This window comes from Bubalus kerabau, chromosome 10, assembly GCF_029407905.1.
Source record: "Bubalus kerabau isolate K-KA32 ecotype Philippines breed swamp buffalo chromosome 10, PCC_UOA_SB_1v2, whole genome shotgun sequence".
NCBI classification, from domain to species: Eukaryota; Metazoa; Chordata; class Mammalia; order Artiodactyla; family Bovidae; genus Bubalus; species Bubalus kerabau.
Window position 1 is genome coordinate 76,694,554 of NC_073633.1, and position 23,506 is coordinate 76,718,059.

The window sequence follows — 23,506 nt, forward strand, 5'->3', positions numbered from 1 at the left end:
GGACGCCTCCCCGGCTCAGGGGGCCGGGCCTCCGAGCGGAGACCCGGAAGCGCGAGGAGGGGCGGGGCTTCGGAGCGGTTACCCGGGTTACCAGGAGGCGGAGCCGTCGAGGGCGCTTTGGCCCGGATGTCCGGGCGCCGTGGCTTGGTCCACTAATCTGCGAGTCTCTCCAAGGAAACCTACTAGCTGCTGATGGGTGAGTGGTCGCCAATGTCCTGGGAAGCGTTTATCTTAGTCCCTGCTTCTACCCTACGCTGCCAGCTCTGCGCTCGGCTCCAGCGGGTGGCCTCCGGATAGCGGCGAGTCCTTGTCCTTTGTTCCCACGCGTTTTTGGCCGGACCGAGGTGGGATGGGGATAGTCTCTGCCCCAGGCAAACCGAACTGGGGAACCGACTGCAAAGAGAAGGCCGGCTGCGTACGCGGGAAAGGCCAGGCCTTTGTTTATTCAAAATGTCACCTCAATTCCTTTTTTCAGTCCCTTTGTTTAATATTCCTGAGGGTTAACTTGACAATTTAAAGGGCAAGCATTAAGTGCAGGAAAACAGTAAAGAAAGCAGAAATTAATGCTGCTTTACTGTTGTGTCTTGCTTCAGCATCAAACGTAAGTTTTGGGGGCCGTTCCCAAAGGACCATGACGGTTGCAAAACAGTTAAAAATTCAGATCTCCTTTACTATAGGAAATAAAAGGGGAAAGTGAGCGGACAGTGGGAGGTAGGGTTGTTTGGTTTTTTTCTTAGTGGACAGTAAGCTTTTGCTTATTGGAGAAGGAAATGGCAACCCACCCCAGTGTTCTTGTCTGGGCAATCCCATGGACAGAGGATCCTGGCAGGTTACAGTCTTTGGGGTCGCAAAACAGTCGGAAACGACTGAGCGACTAAACAATAAGCTTTTGCTTTCAATTTATCATTGCTGATTTTCAGGTCTTTGGTTTTGAGAAATCGTAGATTATTTACAGTCATGTATTTATTAAGCAACTGTTAGATGCAAAATTGGTATAGAAGAAGTTTCCAATTTTTTAACTTCTGCGTTCTCGAAAAATCTGAAACAACTCGCTTTGGTCTATTAGTTTTTGGTCTGTTAATTTTAGTCTATTAGTTTATGATTACAGTTGATTTAAAAATAAGTGCTGAGCTTTCCTAGTGGTCCAGTGGTTAAGAATCTGCCAGCCAGTTCAGGGCACAGGGGTTCAGTCTCTGGTCTGAGACTATCCTACATGCCCCAGAGCAACTAAGCCCCTGCACCGCAACTGCTGAGCCCAGGGCTCTAGAGCCCAGTGCTTGGCAAGGAGAGGCCACAACAAGGAAGAAGCTCGCGGCAAGCCAGAAAGCAGCAGCGAGGACCCAGGGCAGCCAAAAATAATAAATAAATATAAATACATAAATAATAAATGAAAAGAAGTGACTGCGATAGTGAAAAAAGTTTTAAATGCCAAGGTAAAGAAGCCTATGGGTTTTTTTTTTTTTTAAGTCAGAAATTTGACAAAGGTGAACATATTAAACTTGAGGCATTTTAGCCTGTGCTATTTCTATTTTTCTCAACAGCACAAGGAGAAAGAAGAGTCTACTCCAATTTGATAGAAGAAAGTATTGTGGATCAGGCAGTCTCTAGATTGTGAATTCATGAAGAATTTGGGAAATGATTTTTCAGGAAAAGCTTAATTTCCCAAATTCATGTTTGACCAGGACTTATTCCACAGTAGGGTGTGGGTTCTTGGAGGGTATGGCCTCTGTCGTGTTCCGCTGTGGATCTATCCAGGTCTCTCACCGGTGGAATCACACTTAATGCATGTTTACTGAGTGAACAAATCAGTGATTGAAGGGAATCAGATGTCACTGATGAAAAAAATTCCTTTGATGATAACTTTTCCCTCTAGGTGAGGTCAAAGGCAATCAGCCCTGAGTTTTTGGTTAAAAAGAGCTGCTTTGTATGTTGTCTAAGGCTTGAGATCAGAGGGTTGATTCTAAGGCAGTGCTTCCTAAGTACTGGTCAGAGGCCCAGTGACAGCCTTGATGAAATTTTCACCTGTCCTCTACAAAAATGATCAAAGTTAGGATACTAGGCTTCTTATAAAGTGAATTTATTTACCTTAAAGTCCTTTTATTCTGAAATTGTGTCCTTTCTGCTTTTCTGGCATTAAAATGTGTTCTGTCATGAAGGGAGGTGATGATAATTTTCATGTGTTTTAAGGCATGACTTAATGTTCTTTTGGGGCAGAAATCCTCTATTAATCCTCTAGTTTAAAAAAAAAAAAGGGGGGGAAATTCAAAAGTCTAGACCATCCAGTCAAGGTGAGTGACTGGCTGGAGCATTGGAGACATTCCAGGCTAGGCTCTGAGTCCTGGGCAGAGTCTGCCTTGCTGTAGACCTTGATCTTCAGGAACAGCATTAGCAACAAGGTTCCATGGAATCTTCAGTAGTGTCACAGTGTAAAAGGAGAACTAAATACCTGCATCAAGACTTTTGTCTAATGCATATTTTTTTCCTTGAAACTGTGTTGAGATAATTTCTGCCAACTGTTTCAGCTGTTATTACCTAATTTTTTATAATCACAAAAGATGTTACTATACTGGCATTTGTTTTTAAAAAGCTGTCGATATTCAACCAGCATGCCTTGGACTTTATTGTGGGAAGACCCTGTTATTTAAAAATGGCTCAACTGAAATATATGGAGAATGTGGGGTAAGTCTTAACTTGGTATGATATTTCATTTGTAAAATCTGTTTGCTTCTGAAATATTGGGACATGCAGAATAACTTTTTTCTTCAGTGTATTTCAACCTAAAAAAGAATATGGAGGCATTAATAAAATTCTCATTTGTGTTGTCATATTGTCTATAATACATCTTTGTGACAGTCACAGTTACTAAGTATTTTTTAATGGATAATTTAATAATTTCTAATTTTTATTAATATAGAAAAGTGACTTGGACAAAAATTTAACATTACAACTCCAGAGCATTTCTCTACAGTTTTTATATGGGGTTAATGACTAGATTTTCATGTAACTTAGTCAACTATTTTTAGTAACTATTATGCAGGTATAACAAATACAATTTAAACTTTTAAAATTTTATTTATGTTTTCTCTTTTATCTTTAAAAGATGCACATGTAAACACATGTTTAAACTGAAATGTGACATCTTAGTGAACAATTTTGGGAGGGTGTTAATGTTCTAAAATAATATCTGTACATAAAATACTGTTCTTATATATTGTAGGTGTGTCCAAGAGGGCAGAGAACAAATGCACAGAAATACTGTCAGCCTTGCACAGAGTCTCCAGAACTTTATGATTGGCTCTATCTTGGCTTTATGGCTATGCTCCCTCTTGTTTTACATTGGTTCTTCATTGAATGGTACTCAGGGAAAAAGAGGTTAGCACTGTTCTCTAAATGTATCTGAATGCACTGATGTTGGAATAGTTGTCATTTAGAAGACCTAATCAAGTAATATACCTCTGTTATTTTACAAGTGGCAGGCTTGTTTTTCTTTTATCTGCTGATTACTTTTGACTATGGCCATAAAACTGCTAGAGCATGCCTCAGTAAATATTAAGGGAAATGTCCTTTGTTTTACTCTGAGTGAAGCTGGAGGAATATTTTACTTAATTTTTATTTCTTAATTATCTTTATTGGTTTTTTGCAAAGAATTGGCTGTGATTACAAACTGTTTATTGTTCTAAAACAAAAATCTTTGCAGTTTAATACTAGTAATCGAGTATAATGTAGTTTAAGTGTTATGGCTGCAACCTAATTATGAAAACTTACACTAAAATCCACAAAAACTTACTGAGCATTGTGTTTGATGTTTAGAAGATCAGAAGAAGAGATACAAAAATAAGTGATGTGGTTGATTGCCCTAATCTTATAGAGAAGACAAATACATACACAACTACTTATAATACATATCAGTCTTGAAAGTATAGAATCAAAAAGTGTATAAAAGCTTTATAAACTAAATGGTCTGGAGTCACAGAGAATGAAAGAGATGAAATCGTGCCCGGTGTCACCTGAAACACATCAAAAAAGGAACATTTCAGGCAGAGGCAACAGTGTGAACACTGGCATAGAAGTATGAAACATCATGTGACCACTTATGGGTGGGAATGGGAGTAGTTGGGTGTTCAAAGTGTGGATAGCACATGAGAGAAAGGTAATAAAAAGGAGGGTGAGAAAGGGGCCGAGGCCAGAACGTGAAAGTTCTTGGTAATGATGTGAACCTTATTGCACTGGGAGTGAGGAACCAAATTCTACCGTAGTACATTTCAGCCATCCTGACTGTTGGTTCCTCTTAACATCTCCGCATCTTTCCTGCTTTAGGTCCTGTCCCTTTCCCCAAACTCTTCTCTGCCTGAAATACTCTCTTCTCCCTGCACCTTTTGACCTAGCAGCTTTTCCCCCTTGCAATCTCAGTTTAAATCACGCCTCCTTAGAGAAGCCTTCGCTGGCCCAATCTAAAGTAGACCTGTCTTCATTATTTTTCTTTTTTAAAAGCACTGTTATTTTGTGGTTGTTGCTTTGTGTTTAGCACTCAACACAATTTGCAGTTATGTTTGTCTCCTCATTTCATGTTCTCTCCCACCCCTGATTATAGGCTCCATGAGGGCAGTGGTCGTCCCCATTTTTATCTATGGACTCTGCAGAGACCAGCATAGTTGCTGGCACATGATAGATACTAGGTATTTGCCAATGAATGATTTATTGGTGAAGGTTTTTGTTTGGAAAAAGAGTATCTTGGGTATATGTTTTAAGAAGACAACTTCTGTGGAGGGCAGATTAGAGATAAGACATACTAGAAAGCTGTTGTCCAAAAAGTAATGACGGCTAGACTCCAGTGATAGGAACGGAAGTGGAGAGGATGGTCAGATGGAAGTAGAATCAGTACTTTTCTGGACCTACCAGATAAGTCCACATTGATTATTTACATTGGAAAAGCATTCATTATTTTTCAGAAAAGAAGCCATTAAATTTTTTTTAAAGCAGCTCTCATCCCTCTTTTAGTTTCTGTTGTAGAATGATGAGAGATGAAGGTGAGAAAAGAAATGTGATTAACAGAGCTCAAGTTAAATAATTGCTCATTTGGAACTTTATAGCTTGGAATGGAGAAGAGGTGGGGTTAATGCATGTACCTCACCAAATACATTTGAACTAAAACATCAGATATGGTTTGAGAGAATGTTAGAGCAGAAGGTAGAGCTTTGGCTTGGGGATAAAGCCGAGATATGATCAGTGCTTAGACAGGAAAGGAGGTGGGCTTAAAAAGGAGTTTGCATAACTATGTTTTACCTAAGAAGTTGGTAGCGAGAAATACAAGGGCCATCTCTTATGTTTTCCTGAGACATTGTACTTAGAATCAAGGAAGCAGGGGCCTACCTGTCTTAGACTAGACTCATGTTTCTCAAATTTTTTCATTCTTTCCTCCGTAAAGAGCTTTTTAAGATACTTTTTCCCCCTAATTTCACCTCAGTTCAGTTCAGTTGCTCAGTCGTGTCCGACTCTTTGCAACCCCATGAATCACAGCACGCCAGGCCTCCCTGTCCATCACCAACTCTCAGAGTTCACCCAAACTCATGTGCATCGAGTCGGTGATGCCATTCAGGCATCTCATCCTCTGTTGTTCCCTTCTCCTCCTGCCCCCAATCTCTCCCAGCATCAGGGTCTTTTCCAATGAGTCAACTACCCCATGAAATTTTAGTATCACAGATATACTGTTTATTGATTTATATAGTGTATGTATATATGTGTTTTATATATCAGAAGTGTAATATTATTTTATACTCAAGGGTCAATTCTTATCTCCTTGGGAGTCCTAGTGCCCACTGAGAATGCATAGTTCAGTTCAGTCGCTCAGTTGTGTCTGATTCTTTTGCGACCCCATGGATTGCAGCACGCCAGCTTTCCCTGTCCATCACCAACTCCCGCAGCTTGCTCAAACTCATGTCCATTGAGTTGGTGATACCATCCAACCATCTCATCATCTGTCATCCACTTCTCCTGCCTTCAGTCTTTCCCAGCATCAAAGTCTTTTCCATTGAGTCCATTCTTTGCATCAGGTAGCCAAAGTATTGGAGCTTCAGCTTCAGCATCAGTCCTTCCAATGAATATTCAGGGCTGATTTCCTTTCGGATGGACTGGTTTGATCTCCTTGTTGTCCAAGGGACTCTGAAGAGCTTTTTCCAGCACCACAGTTCAGAAACATAGGCTAGCTTCTAATCAAAACTTCCCTTTCTGGCCTGTTTGCTTTTCCCAGAGTTTAGTGTTAAATTTGTTTTTCTTTGAGGCCAGGGCAGAGATACGCAGAAAATGCATTTTTTATGTAATGAAGCCAGAAGTTGTGCTTCTTTTGTAATTTGTTTTCCAAATGTATCCATGCAACAATCTTTAGGGATGTTTGCGGTGTGCCAGGCTCTGTACTAGGTTGTGGGATTCAGAAATGACTAGTGTGGATGCTCACAGCCCAGTGGATGAGGTAAGCAAACCGTCACAGAGTTTGTGAGGGTTCTCGGGTAGAGGCATGTGCATAGTTTTAAGGCTAGCTTAGAGAGGGAATAGGGTGATGTCACAGGAGAAAAAACTGATTTTAAACTGAACTTTGAAAAATGAGTCGTTTTTGAGAGAAATTGAAGGGAGAGTTTATCAGCAGGAAAAACGTGCAAAAATCTAGAGCCAAGAGAGAGCACAGTATAAGAAATGAGAGCTGAGGGTGCTTTGAGAAATAGGGACTGAGTAAGACCAAGATATAAAGAGATCTGGGGCTGGGAGAGTCTTAGGAAATATTCCTAGGACCTGGGATAACCCCAGATCTGATCTTAAAGGATACACCATTTGCCAGGTGGGTGACATGTGTTTTGAGGTGAAGCATGGCGCATGCCGATGAGTGAAGCAGTGAGGAAACAAGCAGCTTTGTAAGGCCAGGTAGTATGGGAGATAAGGCTGGCAGGAAGTATTTTTTCTGAAAGGCAGATGGGACTCACCGAAGTAGATTAATAAGGGGAGTTTTAGAAGCAGATTCCATTTTGTAAAAGATTACATAGTTGACTGAAGATGGATTGAAAGAGAGTATGATGAGTAGAAGATATTAAGAGATGGCAAGAATACACAGAAGAACTGTACAAAAAAGATCTTCACGACCCAGATATTCACGATGGTGTGATCACTGACCTAGAGCCAGACATCCCGGAATGTGAAGTCAAGTGGGCCTTAGGAAGCATCACTACGAACAAAGCTAGTGGAGGTGATGGAATTCCAGTTGAGCTATTCCAAATCCTGAAAGATGATGCTGTGAAAGTGCTGCACTCAATATGCCAGCAAATCTGGAAAACTCAGCAGTGGCCACAGGATTGGAAAAGGTCAGTTTTCATTCCAATCCCAAAGAAAGGCAATGCCAAAGAATGCTCAAACCACCACACAATTGCACTCATCTCACACGCTAGTAAAGTAATGCTCAAGATTCTCCAAGCCAGGCTTCAGCAATAGGTGAACCGTGAACTTCCTGATGTTCAAGCTGGTTTTAGAAAAGGCAGAGGAACCAGAGATCAAATTACCAACATCCGCTGGATCATGGAAAAAGCAAGAGAGTTCCAGAAAAACATCTATTTCTGCTTTATTGACTATGCCAAAGCCTTTGTGTGGATCACAATCAACTGTGGAAAATTCTGAAAGAGATGGGAATACCAGACCACCTGACTTGCCTCTTGAGAAATCTGTATGCAGGTCAGGAAGCAACAGTTCAAACTGGACATGGAACAACAGACTGGTTCCAAATAGGAAAAGGAGTTCGTCAAGGCTGTATATTGTCACCCTGTTTATTTAACTTATATGCAGAGTACATCATGAGAAACGCTGGACTGGAAGAAACACAAGCTGGAATCAAGATTGCCGGGAGAAATATGAATAACCTCAGATATGCAGATGACACCACCCTTATGGCAGAAAGTGAAGAGGAACTCAAAAGCCTCTTGATGAAAGTGAAAGTAGAGAGTGAAAAAGTTGGCTTAAAGCTCAACATTCAGAAAACGAAGATCATGGCATCCAGTCCCATCACTTCATGGGAAATAGATGGGGAAACAGTGTCAGACTTTATTTTTCTGGGCTCCAAAATCAGTGCAGATGGTGACTGCAGCCATGAAATTAAAAGACGCTTACTCCTTGAAAGGAAAGTTATGACCAACCTAGATAGCATATTCAAAAGCAGAGACATTACTTTGCCAACAAAGGTTCGTCTAGTCAAGGCTATGGTTTTTCCAGTGGTCATGTATGGATGTGAGAGTTGGACTGTGAAGAAGGCTGAGTGCCGAAGAATTGATGCTTTTGAACTGTGGTGTTGGAGAAGACTCTTGAGAGTTCCTTGGACTGCAAGGAGATCCAACCAGTCCATCCTAAAGGAGATCAGTCCTGGGTGTTCTTTGGAAGGAATGATGCTAAAGCTGAAATTCCAGTACTTTGGCCACCTCATGCGAAGAGTTGACTCATTGGAAAAGACTCTGATGCTGGGAGGGATTGGGGGCAGGAGGAGAAGGGGACGACAGAGGATGAGATGGCTGGATGGCATCACTGACTCGATGGACGTGAGTCTGAGTGAACTCCAGGAGTTGGTGATGGACAGGGAGGCCTGGTGTGCTGCGATTCATGGGGTTGCAAAGAGTCGGACACGACTGAGCGACTGATCTGATCTGATCTGATGATGAGTAGAAAGCCAGTAAGAACGTTACTAAAGTCATGTCAAGAATTGATAAGGTTCGGATTTTGCCTCCAAAAATATGAATTCTATAAAGAAGCAAAAGATGGGTTCTATAATATGAAAGTGTACACATTTATTTACGTACTTGGTCTTCATCTGTGTAAAACGGCTTAGGAGTTCTGCTTCCAACACCTTGGGCTCATTAGGAGCTTCAGTGATGATCTTGCATGGAATACCTAAAGTCTGGAAGAGACACGCTATGGAAGACACTGCTGGTCTCACAGGAATGGGGTGGGGTGGGGTGGATCTTTGAGAACTCTTCTCTTTCAGAAAATAAGCAAACCCACCCTGAGCTGGAGCCACAGCACGCAGTAGGGTTGGGTTGCCTAAGGCTAATTGCCAACAGTAGCTGGGTAGTCCTTTCTTTCTGTTCCACATGATGTTGAGTTGGGATGTACTCATCTCAAGGCTGGACTCGACTGTGGTGTGCAAAGTGAGTAACTCATGGTGGAATAGGTGCTGGCTGTCAGCTGTCAGCACATGGGCGCTGCTCACCACCAGCTCTTTTATCTTTGGTGTTCTGAAGCTTAAGTATAATGTGTATTGGTGTGAATTTCTTTTTATTTATTCTGCTTGGAATGTGTTTTGATTCCTAGGAAAAATTCTGTGAACTTGCTTTTCATTATTTCAGTTGAGCCCAGTCAAACTACAGATTCAGTTCAGTTCACTTCAGTCGCTCAGTCGTGTCCAACTCTTTGCCACCCCATGAATCGCAGCACACCAGGCCTCCCTGTCCATCACCAACTCCCGGAGTTCACTCAGACTCACGTCCATTGAGTCAGTGATGCCATCCAGCCATCTCATCCTCTGTCGTCCCCTTCTCCTCCTGCCCCCAATCCCTCCCAGCATCAGAGTCTTTTCCAATGAGTCAACTCTTCGCATGAGGTGGCCAAAGTACTGGAATTTCAGCTTTAGCATCATTCCTTCCAAAGAACACCCAGGACTGATCTCCTTTAGGATGGACTGGTTGGATCTCCTTGCAGTCCAAGGAACTCTCAAGAGTCTTCTCCAACACCACAGTTCAAAAGCATCAATTCTTCGGCACTCAGCCTTCTTCACAGTCCAACTCTCACATCCATACATGACCACTGGAAAAACCATAGCCTTGACTAGACGAACCTTTGTTGGCAAAGTAATGTCTCTGCTTTTGAATATGCTATCTAGGTTGGTCATAACTTTCCTTCCAAGGAGTAAGTGTCTTTTAATTTCATGGCTGCAGTCACCATCTGCACTGATTTTGGAGCCCAGAAAAATAAAGTCTGACACTGTTTCCACTGTTTCCCCATCTATTTCCCATGAAGTGATGGGACTGGATGCCATGATCTTCGTTTTCTGAATGTTGAGCTTTAAGCCAACTTTTTCACTCTCTACTTTCACTTTCATCAAGAGGCTTTTGAGTTCCTCTTCACTTTCTGCCATAAGGGTGGTGTCATCTGCATATCTGAGGTTATTGATATTTCTCCCAGCAATCTGATTCCAGCTTGTGTTTCTTCCAGTCCAGCGTTTCTCATGATGTACTCTGCATATAAGTTAAATAAGCAGGGAGACAATAAACAGCCTTGACGTACCCCTTTTCCGATTTGGAACCAGTCTGTTGTTCCATGTCCAGTTCTAACTGTTGCTTCCTGATCTGCATACAGATTTCTCAAGAGGCAAGTCAGGTGGTCTGGTATTCCCATCTCTTTCAGAATTTTCCACAGTTGATTGTGATCCACACAGTCAAAGGCTTTGGCATAGTCAATAAAGCAGAAATAGATGTTTTTCTGGAACTCTCTTGCTTTTTCCATGATCCAGCGGATGTTGGTAATTTGATCTCTGGTTCCTCTGCCTTTTCTAAAACCAGCTTGAACATCAGGAAGTTCACGGTTCACCTATTGCTGAAGCCTGGCTTGGAGAATCTTGAGCATTACTTTACTAGCGTGTGAGATGAGTGCAATTGTGTGGTAGTTTGAGCATTCTTTGGCATCGCCTTTCTTTGGGATTGGAATGAAAACTGACCTTTTCCAATCCTGTGGCCACTGCTGAGTTTTCCAAATTTGCTGGCATATTGAGTGCAGCACTTTCACAGCATCATCTTTCAGGATTTGAAGTAGCTCAACGGGAATTCCATCACCTCCACTAGCTTTGTTAGTAGTGATGCTTTCTAAGGCCCACTTGACTTCACATTCCGGGATGTCTGGCTCTAGGTCAGTGATCACACCATCGTGATTATCTGGGTCATGAAGATCTTTTTTGTACAGTTCTTCTGTGTATTCTTGCCATCTCTTCTTAATATCTTCTGCTTCTGTTAGGTCCAAACCATTTCTGTCCTTTATCTAGCCCATCTTTGCATGAAATGTACCCTTGGTATCTCTAATTTTCTTGAATAGATCTCTAGTCTTTCCCATTCTGTTGTTTTCCTCTATTTCTTTGCTTTGATTGCTGAGGAAGGCTTTCTTATCTCTTCTTGCTATTCTTTGGAACTCTGCATTCAGATGTTTGTATCTTTCCTTTTCTCCTTTGCTTTTTGCTTCTCTTCTTTTCACAGCTATTTGTAAGGCCTCCCCAGACAGCCATTTTGCTTCTTTGCATTTCTTTTCCATGGGGATGGTCTTGATCCCTGTCTCCTGTACAATGTCACGAACCTCATTCCATAGTTCATCAGGCACTCTATCTATCAGATCTAGGCCCTTAAATCTATTTCTCACTTCCACTGTATAATCATAAGGGATTTGATTTAGGTCATACCTGAATGGTCTAGTGGTTTTCCCTACTTTCTTCAATTTAAGCCATTAAGTTTAGGGTAGTTTGCTATGCAGTGGTAGATGACTGAAACATTGTTCAAGGAGAAAACTCAAAAGCATCTATAGACTAGATGTTATAAATGATGAGAGTTTGAGAGCCTGGCTATAAGTATACAAAATCAGTTCCTTCCTTATATTTCATTTATAGAATCACAGTTCTGTAAGGTAGCCAAGACCAAGGTAGCTAAGCTACATTGGATTTATCTAGTAGAACTTGACAAGCTAGTTCCATAATTTATATCAAAGTGCAAAGGCCCAAGAGTGACCAAAACCACTGTAAAAGTAGAAGAATATATGTAATGTCAGGAAATTACTATCGTTCTGTTGTCTCAGGGATAGATAAGTGAACCCCAGGAATGAAACGGAGAACCTAAAAGCAGACTGGTTATATAGGGAACTTTGTATGGCAGGGGTGGCATGGCAGCTTAATGAGGGGAAAAGAGTTAATTCTTCAATAAAATGCTGCTCCTGGACAGTTGGATATTCAAATGGGAAAAGCTAAAGTTACATTCTAACTTAAACACAGAAATCTCTTCTAAATGTATTAAAGATCAAAGCATGAAAAGCAAAACCTTAAAACTTTTAGAAGAAAATACAAGATAATATTTTTATTAGAGTGAGAATCTGTTAACCAGAAATTTAAATTTTGATAAAGCCAACTATATTAAAATTCAGAACATTTGTTTATAAAAAGACATCACAAAGAAAAATGACAACCCATAAACTGATAGGAAGACATTTGCAACATACTTTACTAACAAAGCAGGATAGATAAATAATAGAAAGATCACAAGTAGAATATTATAAAGCAACGAACATGACTGAACTTCAGCTATAAGCAGGGCTATAAATGAATCTTAGAAATGTAATTCTGTCTGAGTGGAAAAAAAAATCTGAGAAAGGTTATATCTCTTTATCATATTAAAAAATAAGCAAAACTAAATAGTGATTTTGAAGTATAAATACAGATGAATAAAAACTGTTCAGCAAAACTGATAAAGGCAATTTAATATAATGGTTATTTCTAGGGGAGAGACAGGAATATGGAATGGGGAGGAACAGGTAGATATAAGTTGTTAATGTTCTAGTTATTGGGTTAGGTGGTGAGCTTACAATGTTTATTATATTTTTAATTAATGTATATTACATATAATCTTTTATGTACTTTTAATGTTTAAAATAATTTAAAATGATGCATAGATAACTTTTAAGGCATTTTTAATAGTTTGGAGAGATATTGAATATAAAAGTAGATCCAATTTCTGCTCTTCTACACATTTAGACAATACAGGCACATTGTTATCTGGGATAAATATTTATCCCTTTTTAGTAAGCAAGGTTAAATTCTTCCCATGTAGTTGTTGTATGTTCTTTGCTTTTCTTACCTATGTAGAAGATTTTTTTGTTTCAGGATTGATCAGTTACAACTTCTTTTTAGAATCCGTATTTTGAAGCATAAAGAGGTTTTATTAAAAGCCAGTTACACATGGAGAATTCTCTGGTTATTGTCCGTCCTTTGTTTTCTCAGCTCCAGTGCCCTTTTCCAGCACATTACTGCGTTGTTTGAATGCACTGTGGCAGCTCTCGTCACCTTACTTGTGAGCGAGCCAGTTGGTGTGCTTTATATCCGTTCCTGTCGAGTACTGATGCTTTCTGATTGGTACACCATGCTTTACAACCCAAGTCCAGACTACGTGACCACACTGCACTGCACTCATGAAGCTGTCTACCCATTGTAAGTGTTTATTAAGGCCATTTTTTAAAAACCGTGATTGTAGATTTCATTCATTTCAGCAGATTGAGCCTTGTGAAGTGGCTCCTAGGCACTAGGGAAGATAAACATAAATTATTTTCTTTTCTAAAGTGATGGTCTGATAAGAGGAAATAGAAGTACATCTTAGTATAATAGAAGTGAAAGTATTTTAGTGTTGATGTTGAAGTATCTAAGCAATTCTAAAATAAACTATATGTTTCTTAAAAAGGGTTATAAGGAAAACCTTTTTGATATACAACAGAGAGGCAGTATCTGACTTATAGGAAATAATGTGGGCTGTGGAGTTTGAATCCCAAGCCTGTTAGCTGTTAATTTGAACATGTTAAGAATCTCTTGTAACCTTGACCTTCCCATTGGTAAAAATGGGAAGAAGGATACCCTGTAAGGTGACCGTGAGGATTAAATAAGTGCGCCTTACATATAGGAAGCACGTCCAAGTAGCTGGCATTATTATTAGAGTACTTGGGTTAATGTTCTTTCTCCCCGCCCCCGCCCCCCCCCAAATAATGTAACTTTCACCAGAATGTTTTTTTTTTAATATCAAATTAATCAGATTTTGTATAATACTATCTCAGACTACATTTTTAGAATTTCTGTGAATTGTTGGTGTTCATTTTGATGTGTTTTTCTCAGTAAAGGTACAATAGAAGAGTCTGGTATTTATATTCTCATAATTGTAGAAATTTACCGTTATGTAATATGCTGAACAAAGCAGACCTTTTTGTGCAAATCTTAGTAGTACTAAGTGTCCAAAAAAATGCACGTATGTAAAAAGATAATTTTCAAAAAATGAGATCTAAAAATAAGATCCAGATATAGAGATATGAGAACCTTTTCTAACTGCCTGCCTACCTTTTAAGTCCTGTAAATTATTTATTCCTTATATATATAAAATTATATATAGAGACAGTCAGATATATAATTTATATAAACTGATTAAAATAATAGACTTTTTGGAGCTCTTAAGGAATAGACAGATTTTACTTTGTTTTGATGTTGATAGGAGGAGGCCTAACAAGAGGAAAAAAACTCATCCTCCAAGAGGTCAGGCTTGAAATAATGCAGTACAGTACAGGGCTGGGCCTGAAAGCATCATGAGAGCACAGGGGTCCTGGGTCACTGAGCTGTGTGAACAGGCATGTGGTCAGTAATTTGGGACAACTCTTGTGCTTCCCTCGACTTTCCTCTGCACAGGAGAGGGTTTGAGTGTAAGTTAGTAAAAATAATTTTAAATCCTCATGAAAAGGAAGTTAGAAATATATGTACAGAAATTCCATTATTCAACATAAAGAGTTAGAAACTATAATCTGCTAATAGAGTATCTTTTTACAACTTTTTTTGTGATTTTTAAAAATTACATTATAGGACATTTGGAAAACAGAAAAAACATACCCCAGATAAAAAATCTATAATTCCATTTCTTAAGATGATCACTGCTAAAAATGCAACTGACCAGTTGCATTTCTGTATGTATGTATGTATTTTTTTAAAAGAGTGTTAAAGTTATATTATTCACATGCCATTTATAATCTGTTGTCATTTAATGTATGAGGCACAGTTTTGTTGTTAACGTTTCTTTCATAATTGGATTTTTAATGTCTGCATAGTAGTCCAGCATAAATATATTCTAAAATTTAACCACTTTCCAATTGTTGAATATTTTCTTCCTGGGTTTTCTTTATCATGTGATTCAGTAAAAATGCTTGTTCATTGGGTTTTTGTGTATATCTGATTGTTTCCCTTTGATTAATTTCTACAAGTAAACTTTCTGGATTAAAGATATAAACATCTTATGATTTTTGATACACATTTCCAACTGCCTACCAGAAGGGAACCAGCATGCTCTTTACAGCAATATATGAGAGTCTTTCTGGCCAACCCTTTACCAATCTGAATATTTGACCAGTAGACTTTTTAAACCTTTTTCAGGATCTTTGATTTTAAAATGATCAGTGATAAAAGGACATTTTAAAACATATTTGTGATGTAACGATTTTCTATTTTATTTCCCAGATACACCATTGTATTTATCTATTATGCATTCTGCTTGATATTAATGATGCTGCTCCGACCTCTTCTGGTAAAAAAGATTGCCTGTGGCTTAGGGAAGTCGGATCGATTTAAAAGTATTTATGCTGCACTTTACTTCTTCCCAATTTTAACCGTGCTTCAGGCAGTTGGTGGAGGCCTTTTATGTAAGTTTGATGGGTAACATTAATGAAATATATTTATTATATGTGATAAACAATATTTGCTCTGAGTATACTATTGGACCTTGTTCTTTAAAGTAGTTTTGTTTTGTTTTTATCCTTGAACATAAGCCATACCGTATGTTTTTGCTAAAACACATCATCATTCTTAATCAAAACTAACTTGTTTAGAAGATACTTTGTATTTGAAGCTCACAACCTCATAGGAAGGTTTTTTAAAATCTAAGTGTAAATGACACAAAAACTGGTTTTTACATATTACAAATAGAAATAACTCTTGATATCATATGATGTTTACCGTCAAGTTAGGTCTTAGTTTTCTGTTTTTTTTTTGTTTTTTGTTTTTTGTTTTTGTTTTTGTTTTTTTCAAAAAACTAGAAGCAGTAAAAAAAATCCTCAGTATATTTTTTTTTATTTTAGCGTATCCATTCATTCATGTATTCAGCAACCATTTAGACTGAGCTGTGACTCAAAAGAAGAATGAAAGTTGGTGTTAAAGAGCTCACATGCTACTAGGAAAGCTATACTAAGTAGCTGAGAACATAGAGTGGTGCTTTTTGAACGTGTGACATTGAACATTGCAAGGAGGTTGGATACCATCTGTGTATGGAGCTTGCCAGGGTGCAGAGGACAAGCTTCTGACCTGAAGGAACTGGGAAGATGACATCACTGTGCAAGTACTGTAGCTTAGTAATGCATTTGGTTCAAAGTGAGGGTGGAGCTGAGAGGAAGGCCAAGGGAAGAGGAAATTGGAGGCTAGTTAGGGGTCTTTAACCCTCATATTCTGATTTGACAGATATATTGTTTCCTTTGGCCTGCATGGTGTTTGAAAACCTATAATTTTATTCTCCTAACTGACCTGTGTAAGCATTTGAAGTTGTTATTCTTGGGACCTGCTCTTAAAAGGATTTCAGGAGGAAGAGTGACATGACTAGATTTGCATTGAAGAAAGATAACTTGGTAGCAGTGTGGAAGGTGGATTGGCTGGGAAGAGACCCTGGGGCATCAGTTAAGAGATCACTGCCAGAAACCGAGCCTGACTGTGTGACCTAGCAGAGAAACACCAGGAGTAAAGAACAATTTCAAAGACAGAGTTAACTAAGCTGGGAAACTAATACAGGGGTTGAGGGATTGGGAGGAGAATACAATAAAGGAAATTTCTAACTTAGTAACTAGTGATTGCATGAATCATGAATGTTAGAAGAAGCAAATAGGTTGGTATTCATGGAATATCCAAAAGAACACAGGTAGTTATTTATACTGGACAAACCTGGGAGAGCTGACTAGCTGTAAAGATATAAGAATTGTCAGCCCTCAGATCCCTGTGTCCTGGACAGCAGCTGCTTCTACTGTAGAGAACTTCTTTGTTGTGAAATGGGGGAGAGAGGAAAGTGGTGGAAAGCAGGGAGAGGTTGGGAAGTTAACCTAAGGAGACTGCCATATACATTGCTTCCTGTCTTGTAGCTGCCTATATTGAAAAATGCCTTTTCCCACACTGAATGTCTTTAGATAATTTTGTTAACAAGCCTCCACCCAGAGCACATTCATCAAGGGAGGATCAAGGAGTTATTGTTTATGTGTACTAACGATAAACTTATGCAGTCTGCTGAGATCAGTCCTAGAGGGTATCATAACAACTCAATTTTATGATGTTGAAAGAGAGATAATTTTTGGTTTGTAGGGGTGTCCTAGTTCCGGCTGCTATAAAAGAATACCATAGACTGGTGGGTGGCTTACAAACAACAGTGACTGACTTCTTGCAGTTCTGGAGACTGTGAGGTCCAAGAGCAAGGCACCAGCAGATTTGGAGTCTGATGAGGACTTGTCTCTTGGTTCATCAATGGCTGTCTTCTTTCAGAGTCCTCACATGGCAGAAAAGGGGAGAGTTCTCTGAGGTCTTTTTTATAAGAGCACTAATCCCATTCTTGAGAGCTTCACCCACATGACCCAATCATCCCAAAGGCCCTCTACCTACTTATACCATCACATTGAGGGTTAGGATTTCAACATAAGAATTTGGGGGGACACAGACATTTAGTTCATGACAAGAGAATATAGCAAGCTTGAGCAAAGTAGAGCAACAAGAGGCTTCTGGTAGCTCAGGATACCAGGGTCTAGGGAAAGAGACACTGGGAGTAATTAGGAAGATGTCAGTGACAAACTTACTTGATTGGAAGTATTATTGAAGCCCATTTTGAAGTGTGATCTGCCTCTGAACCACCTGCAGAACTAAAATGCAGATTTTTAGGCACTATTCTCAGACCTAGTTGCTTAAAATCTTATATTGTCTTCAACCCTAGAATAAGAACAATTCTAAATCCTACTTTGAGCCCAGAACCTCCCTCTGCTCCCCAAAGTTTGGGCCATGCTGGAAATTTCCTCTTGATCCTTTTTACTACTAGGTCTTAAATTTGTATCATTAGTAACATTGTTTAGCTATTTATAAGTTAATTGGGATTTTCTTGAATGGTGGGTTAGGACCTAACCAGTTCAGGCAGTAAAAGGTTCTAAATGTCAAACAAGTCATTCATTTATTTAGTAAGTTGGAATCAGGCTTGTATAGATATTTCAGTTTCTGACAGTGTTCCAAATGGGTTCTACTGCATTACAGAGAAATGAGTAGTTTTATTAGTTTGGTACAAAAGTAATTACAGTTTGGGACCATGAATTTTAAATCATTATAACTAGGCTCAGATACATCTTTATTAATCAAAATAGGAACCATTACATTCAGCACATATTTTCCAAGAAGAAATAGGTTTGTTTATTTCTGTAGCATAAAAATCCATGCTTCAGGACTCAGTGAACTCTTGGAAAGCATTTTCTGCCTCCTGGTTGTGTAAGTTCTCGAGATGCTTTAAGTGGTAGGTGGTTGGTGAGAGGTCAGGTGAATATGGTGGATGAGGCAAAACTTTGTAGCCCAATTCATTAAACTTCTGAAGCACTGTTTGTCAGACCTGTGGTCAGGCATTGTCACGAAGAACGGGGCCCTTTATATTGACCAATGCTGGCTGCAGGCTTGCAGTTTTCGGTGCATCTCATCGATTTGCTGAGCATGCTTCTCAGATGGAATGGTTTCACCAGGATTCAGAAAGCTGTAATGAATCAGATGGGCAGCAGGCCACCAAACAGTGACCATGACCTTTTTTTGGTGCCAGTTTGGCTTTGGGAAGTGTTTTGGAGCTGCTTCTCAGTCCAGCCACTGAGCTGATAGTCGCAGTTTGTTGTATAAAATCCACTTTTCATTGCATGTCACAATCTGATCGAGAAATTGTTTGTTGTTGGGTAGAATAAGAGAAGACAACACTTCAAAATGATGATTTTTTTGATTTGCAGTAAGCCCAAGAGGCACCCACTTATCAAGCTTTTTCACCTTTCCAATTTGTTTCAAATGTGAAACAACCATAGAATGGTTGACACTGAGCTCTTAGGCAACTTCTCATGTAGTTGTAAGAGGATCAGCTTTGATGATGTCTCTCAATTGTTGTCAGCTTCCAATGGCTGGCCACTATGCTCCTCCTCCTCAAGACTCTCGTCTCCTTCGCAAACCTTGAACTGACCACTGCACTGCACGTTTGTTAGCAGTTCCTGGGCCAGATGCATTGTTGATGTTGCACGTTGTCTCCGCTGCTTTATGACCCATTTTGAACTCAAATAAGAAAATCGCTCGAATTTGCTTTTTGTCTGACATCATTTCCATAAACTAAAATAAATACAAAATACACAGCAAGTAATAAGTCATTAGCAAGAAAAAGTGAGAAATGCACATTAAAATGATGTATAACATAACTACATTTATTTAAGAAGGTATTCTAATATCAAACAGCAAAGTTCAACAATGCAAGACTGTAATTACTTTTGCACCAACCTAATAGTAACTGAAGTTAATTGTTTTAAAATAATTGCATAAAAATAAGTCAAGATTTTTTTCAATTTGTCTATTTGTTTTAGTGAGCTGTATATGTTTAAAACATTTTAAAAGAAAAGTGGCATTTTAAAGTAAATTTACTTAAAGTATTATTTTACTGTACTATATTTGAAGTAGAAATGTCTAGAAGTTTGTCATTAAGAGCACTGAATGATCCATTTAGCCTTTGAGGCTTATTGGCATATGACCTTTTAATTAAAGCCGAATTACCCTTATATATAATAGCCTTTCTTAACTGAAGTTCCCCAGTCTGGACCACAAAACATCAAAAACTGAGTGATTAGTTTCCCAATTCTCCCAAGTTTGATACATAGCTAGTATGTATAGGAGAGAGGTCAATTCTTTACATCAGTGGAAGCCTTAAGGCAAGGGTCTTCAAAGTAGGCCAAGGATAGTTTTACATCTTTTAAGTGTTGGCGGGGGCGGGAGGTGGATGCCGGGGTCCGGCCCCGGCTGATCCAGGGTATTCGAAGCGGGGACGGCGTCGGCGAGGATCAGGATACAATAGCTTCAATTAGATATTAATTAAAGATATAAAGAGTAATAGAATGAGGATAGCTCAGTAGGAAAATTCAGTGGAGAAAAGAGGCTGAGTAGCTTGGTTTACGAAGGAGGCCAATAAAACTTCAAGACAAGAAGTTTGCACCACTTACATAGGCCGCAGGTGTCCTTCCATTCTCCCGAAGGAGAGGAGACACTGAGGCCTCCCCGGTCGGATCTTAGAAGCCCAGGCATAATTAGTAAGTATGGCGGGTTCCGCACTCCAGATGGAGACTCAGCCAGAGTGAGAGAGAGAGCGACATGGGGAGACCAGTATTTCGAGAAACTGATCCCCATTCTTTATTTTCCATGGTCTACTTTTATATACTGAGATGTTATGCACAAGTCACGCGGGGTCAGCAGTCCTGACTTTTATCAAAGTCAGGTGCTTCATACAAATGTATACAGAGGTCTTAGGGGTGTTACATCATCTTCTGGCTAGGGGGCCTGCTGACAATTTATGACCCTCTCTTTGTGACAGCGGTCAGTCAACCGGGACACTTATTTCTCCAGGGGTGATTATTCTTAAAACAAACGCCACCCAAATAAAGTTACATTCCTATAGGGTGAGGGTGTAGTGGGTTTTAGTTAAGGAAAGAATTTACTTAGCCTAAGGTCTAATGTGATTAATATCAAAGGTTAATACTTATTTCTTCTATATATTCATTAATGTGTGTAAGGGCAGGGGATATGGAGACTTAGCAACAAACATTGGCTCAACAAATGAAAAACCTTTCACCAATACAATTTCTAATCAGCTCATTATACTTATACTAATAGTTTTCTAACTTTTCTAAGGAACCTGTTTTTAGAAGGTTTAAAGCATCTCGTGCCTCTCACGGTTGGGAGGCTGTGAGCAATCACATGTGGCCGGACAAGCCTGTCAGGCAGGCTAGAGAACCTTCAGAGGAGTTTGTAGGTTAAAACACTCTTGTCACGCCCAGGAGTTTTTATTAACTGGAGCTCTAGGTTAACTCCTTCTCCAAAAGAGGTGGTGGGGGACAGCCCCCCGTAAAGTCAGAGGTGTAGGTGGGAGCACAAAGTAGTAAAGCAGGCAGGCTGTGGTTATGGGGGTAGATGCTCGAGGATTTCCAGGGGGAACTCCTGAGGCTTGATCCCGCCTTTGTGTATGTCGAGCCTCCTTCCTCATGACCTTTGCCACGGGCGGAGTGCCTCACTCTGGCCCCCAACAGATGGAGATCAAAAGAGAAGTAGTATTTCTTGACATGTGACAATTAGATAAAATTTGAATTTTATTGTCTGAATAACTTATATGTCATAACTTTCAAACTTATAAAGTTAATTTTACTGAATATAGACTCATCTATTCATTACATATGACCTGGCTGCTTTCCCACTGCAGCTGTGGAGTTAGGTGACTGAGACAGAGACTGTATGACCCACAAAGCCACTATCTGGCCCTTTACAGAAAAAGTTTGCGGACCCCTGTCTTAGAGCATTAGGGCTTCCATCTCTCACAGGATTGGTTGAGAAGGTTTTTGTCTAGGAAAAGAATTATACTGTTTGAATTTTTTGATTATTCAGAAATTTTAATTTTCAGCATAATACCAATGTTTGTCTTTCAGACTATGCCTTCCCATACATTATATTAGTATTATCTTTGGTTACTCTGGCTGTGTACATGTCGGCTTCTGAAATAGAGGTAGGATGTCTTTTTTGTTAAAGAGTTTTTGTTTTTTTAATAGATTTGACTATTGAATAGACAGTAGCATATATGATACAATATGTTACAGCTGATTGCTTTAGTAATCCTTGGCTAAACAGGGTCACTCAGTAGCTTTTGGCTCATCAGTTTGTAAAAAGTTGTATCCTAGACTGTATTTGCTTGGGAAATTAATCAGGCTTAACTCTCCAGCATGTTAGAGAAAAAAATCATTTCACATCATTTATCCACATAGAAAATATTTGATTATTGAAATGTTGAACCTTATTAACAGTATTTTAAGGGAAACATAAATTCTTTATTTTACATAGAACCAAGCTGATGAGCCATTTAATGAGGGAAAGTTAACTAGCCAGTTGCAAATTGTATTTTAGTGTGTTTATTAGCACAATTAGATATTACTTTTATAATAATTTGGTCCTTCCAATTTCTGTATATTATAGAGTGATATTAAAGGTTAAAGGGAAGTCAAAGTAGTCACCTGTCATTTCTGCTCCCTTCTAAGTATCCAGGCAGCTGATTCTAGGGATGCTAGAAATTGGGTGTATATACTGCCTGCTTCCCATCTGTAGACTCAGATGCTGTGGACCAGTGCAGAAAGAAGGCACGAAATGTGGAGTTCGCTTCCAGTTCAGATTTTTCAGAAGCAGCCATAGTGTTTCCAGGGTTGAATGGGGGGTGTAGACCAGAACCTAGAAACGTGGGCTCCTGTCTCGTCATGGCCACTGGCGTGCTGAACATAGGAGGCCTGAGTTTCCTCATCTGTAAACTATAGTAGCAAGACTGGGTGATTTCCTATGTCCCTGTGATTCTGAGGTTATGATTTTATGTGAAAATAATACATTTCAAATAAATTATCTAGTTGATTTAGCCCAATAATCTGTATCTCTCTCTTCTTTCTTTTACAAAATTTTATAGAACTGCTATGATCTTCTGGTCAGAAAGAAAAGACTCATTGTTCTCTTCAGCCACTGGCTACTCCATGCCTATGGGATCATCTCCATTTCCAGAGTGGATAAACTCGAGCAAGATTTACCGCTTTTGGCATTGGTACCCACACCAGCCCTTTTTTACTTGTTCACTGCAAAATTTACTGAGCCTTCACGGATACTCTCAGAAGGAGCCAACGGACACTGAATGTAAAATGCCAAAAAAACCTAAGAAGTGTTCTTAATTTAAAAAAAAAGTAAAATAAAAAAATGTATTAGTACTCTTCCGTCATACAAGGGAATATGATTGTCAGTACATCTGATGTTTTGGGGAGTTTGTTGTTTGTTTTCTTTTTTCAATTCAACAGAATTTATGGTTTCAAGGAAAATGCAAAATACCATGATTCTCCATTATGTATATAACACACTGCACGCTTACAGCACACTGTTATATTCCTGGAGGCCTGTTAGGAAGCACTTACCTCTTGCAACAATTTAGCTGTTCTTTAGAGCAAAATCATGTTTCTGTGTACCTAGCAATGTGTGATGTTCCTATTTTTATTAAGAAAATCTATTAAGTATAATCTGAAGTCCGTAACATCGGCATAATTGTGCATGCCTATTATGTTTCACTTTGTTTTTCAAATATACTGAATTATAAAGTCAAGCGTATTTGTGGGGTCGGATAACAAAACAACATACTTTATTTCTATGTTTGTTATCTATTTATTTTCACCAATACAGTATTTTGATCTATTACAAAAATAAAGCATAATTTATATAACAGGTCTTTTGTTTTTAGGTAGTTTGGTTGAAGATATCCTCAGGTTATTCCTATTCCTGTAAAGAAAAACAATAATAAAAAGCTTAATTACAAAAAAATCTCAAATGTCTGGCATTTAATTGTGTTTGCCACACTAG

General features: G+C 39.1%; 1 protein-coding gene across 3 annotated transcripts; it reads left to right on the top strand.

Moving 5' to 3' along the window:
- The first annotated feature begins 59 nt into the window (after positions 1–59).
- JKAMP (JNK1/MAPK8 associated membrane protein) lies at positions 60–23,467 on the top strand. Of its 3 annotated transcripts, none has more exons than XM_055538230.1 (7): positions 61–196; positions 2,588–2,679; positions 3,218–3,372; positions 13,049–13,255; positions 15,308–15,489; positions 21,559–21,635; positions 22,575–23,467. In XM_055538230.1, the coding sequence occupies exons 1-7, from the start codon at positions 193–195 to the stop codon at positions 22,791–22,793; spliced, it is 936 nt and encodes a 311-aa protein (XP_055394205.1). In that variant the 5' UTR covers positions 61–192; the 3' UTR covers positions 22,794–23,467. The 3 variants fall into 3 exon arrangements, with proteins under 3 accessions (XP_055394207.1, XP_055394205.1, XP_055394206.1); XM_055538231.1 differs by having other exon boundaries at positions 86–196; positions 2,606–2,679; XM_055538232.1 differs by lacking the exon at positions 2,588–2,679 and having other exon boundaries at positions 60–196.
- Positions 23,468–23,506: the final 39 nt, after the last annotated feature.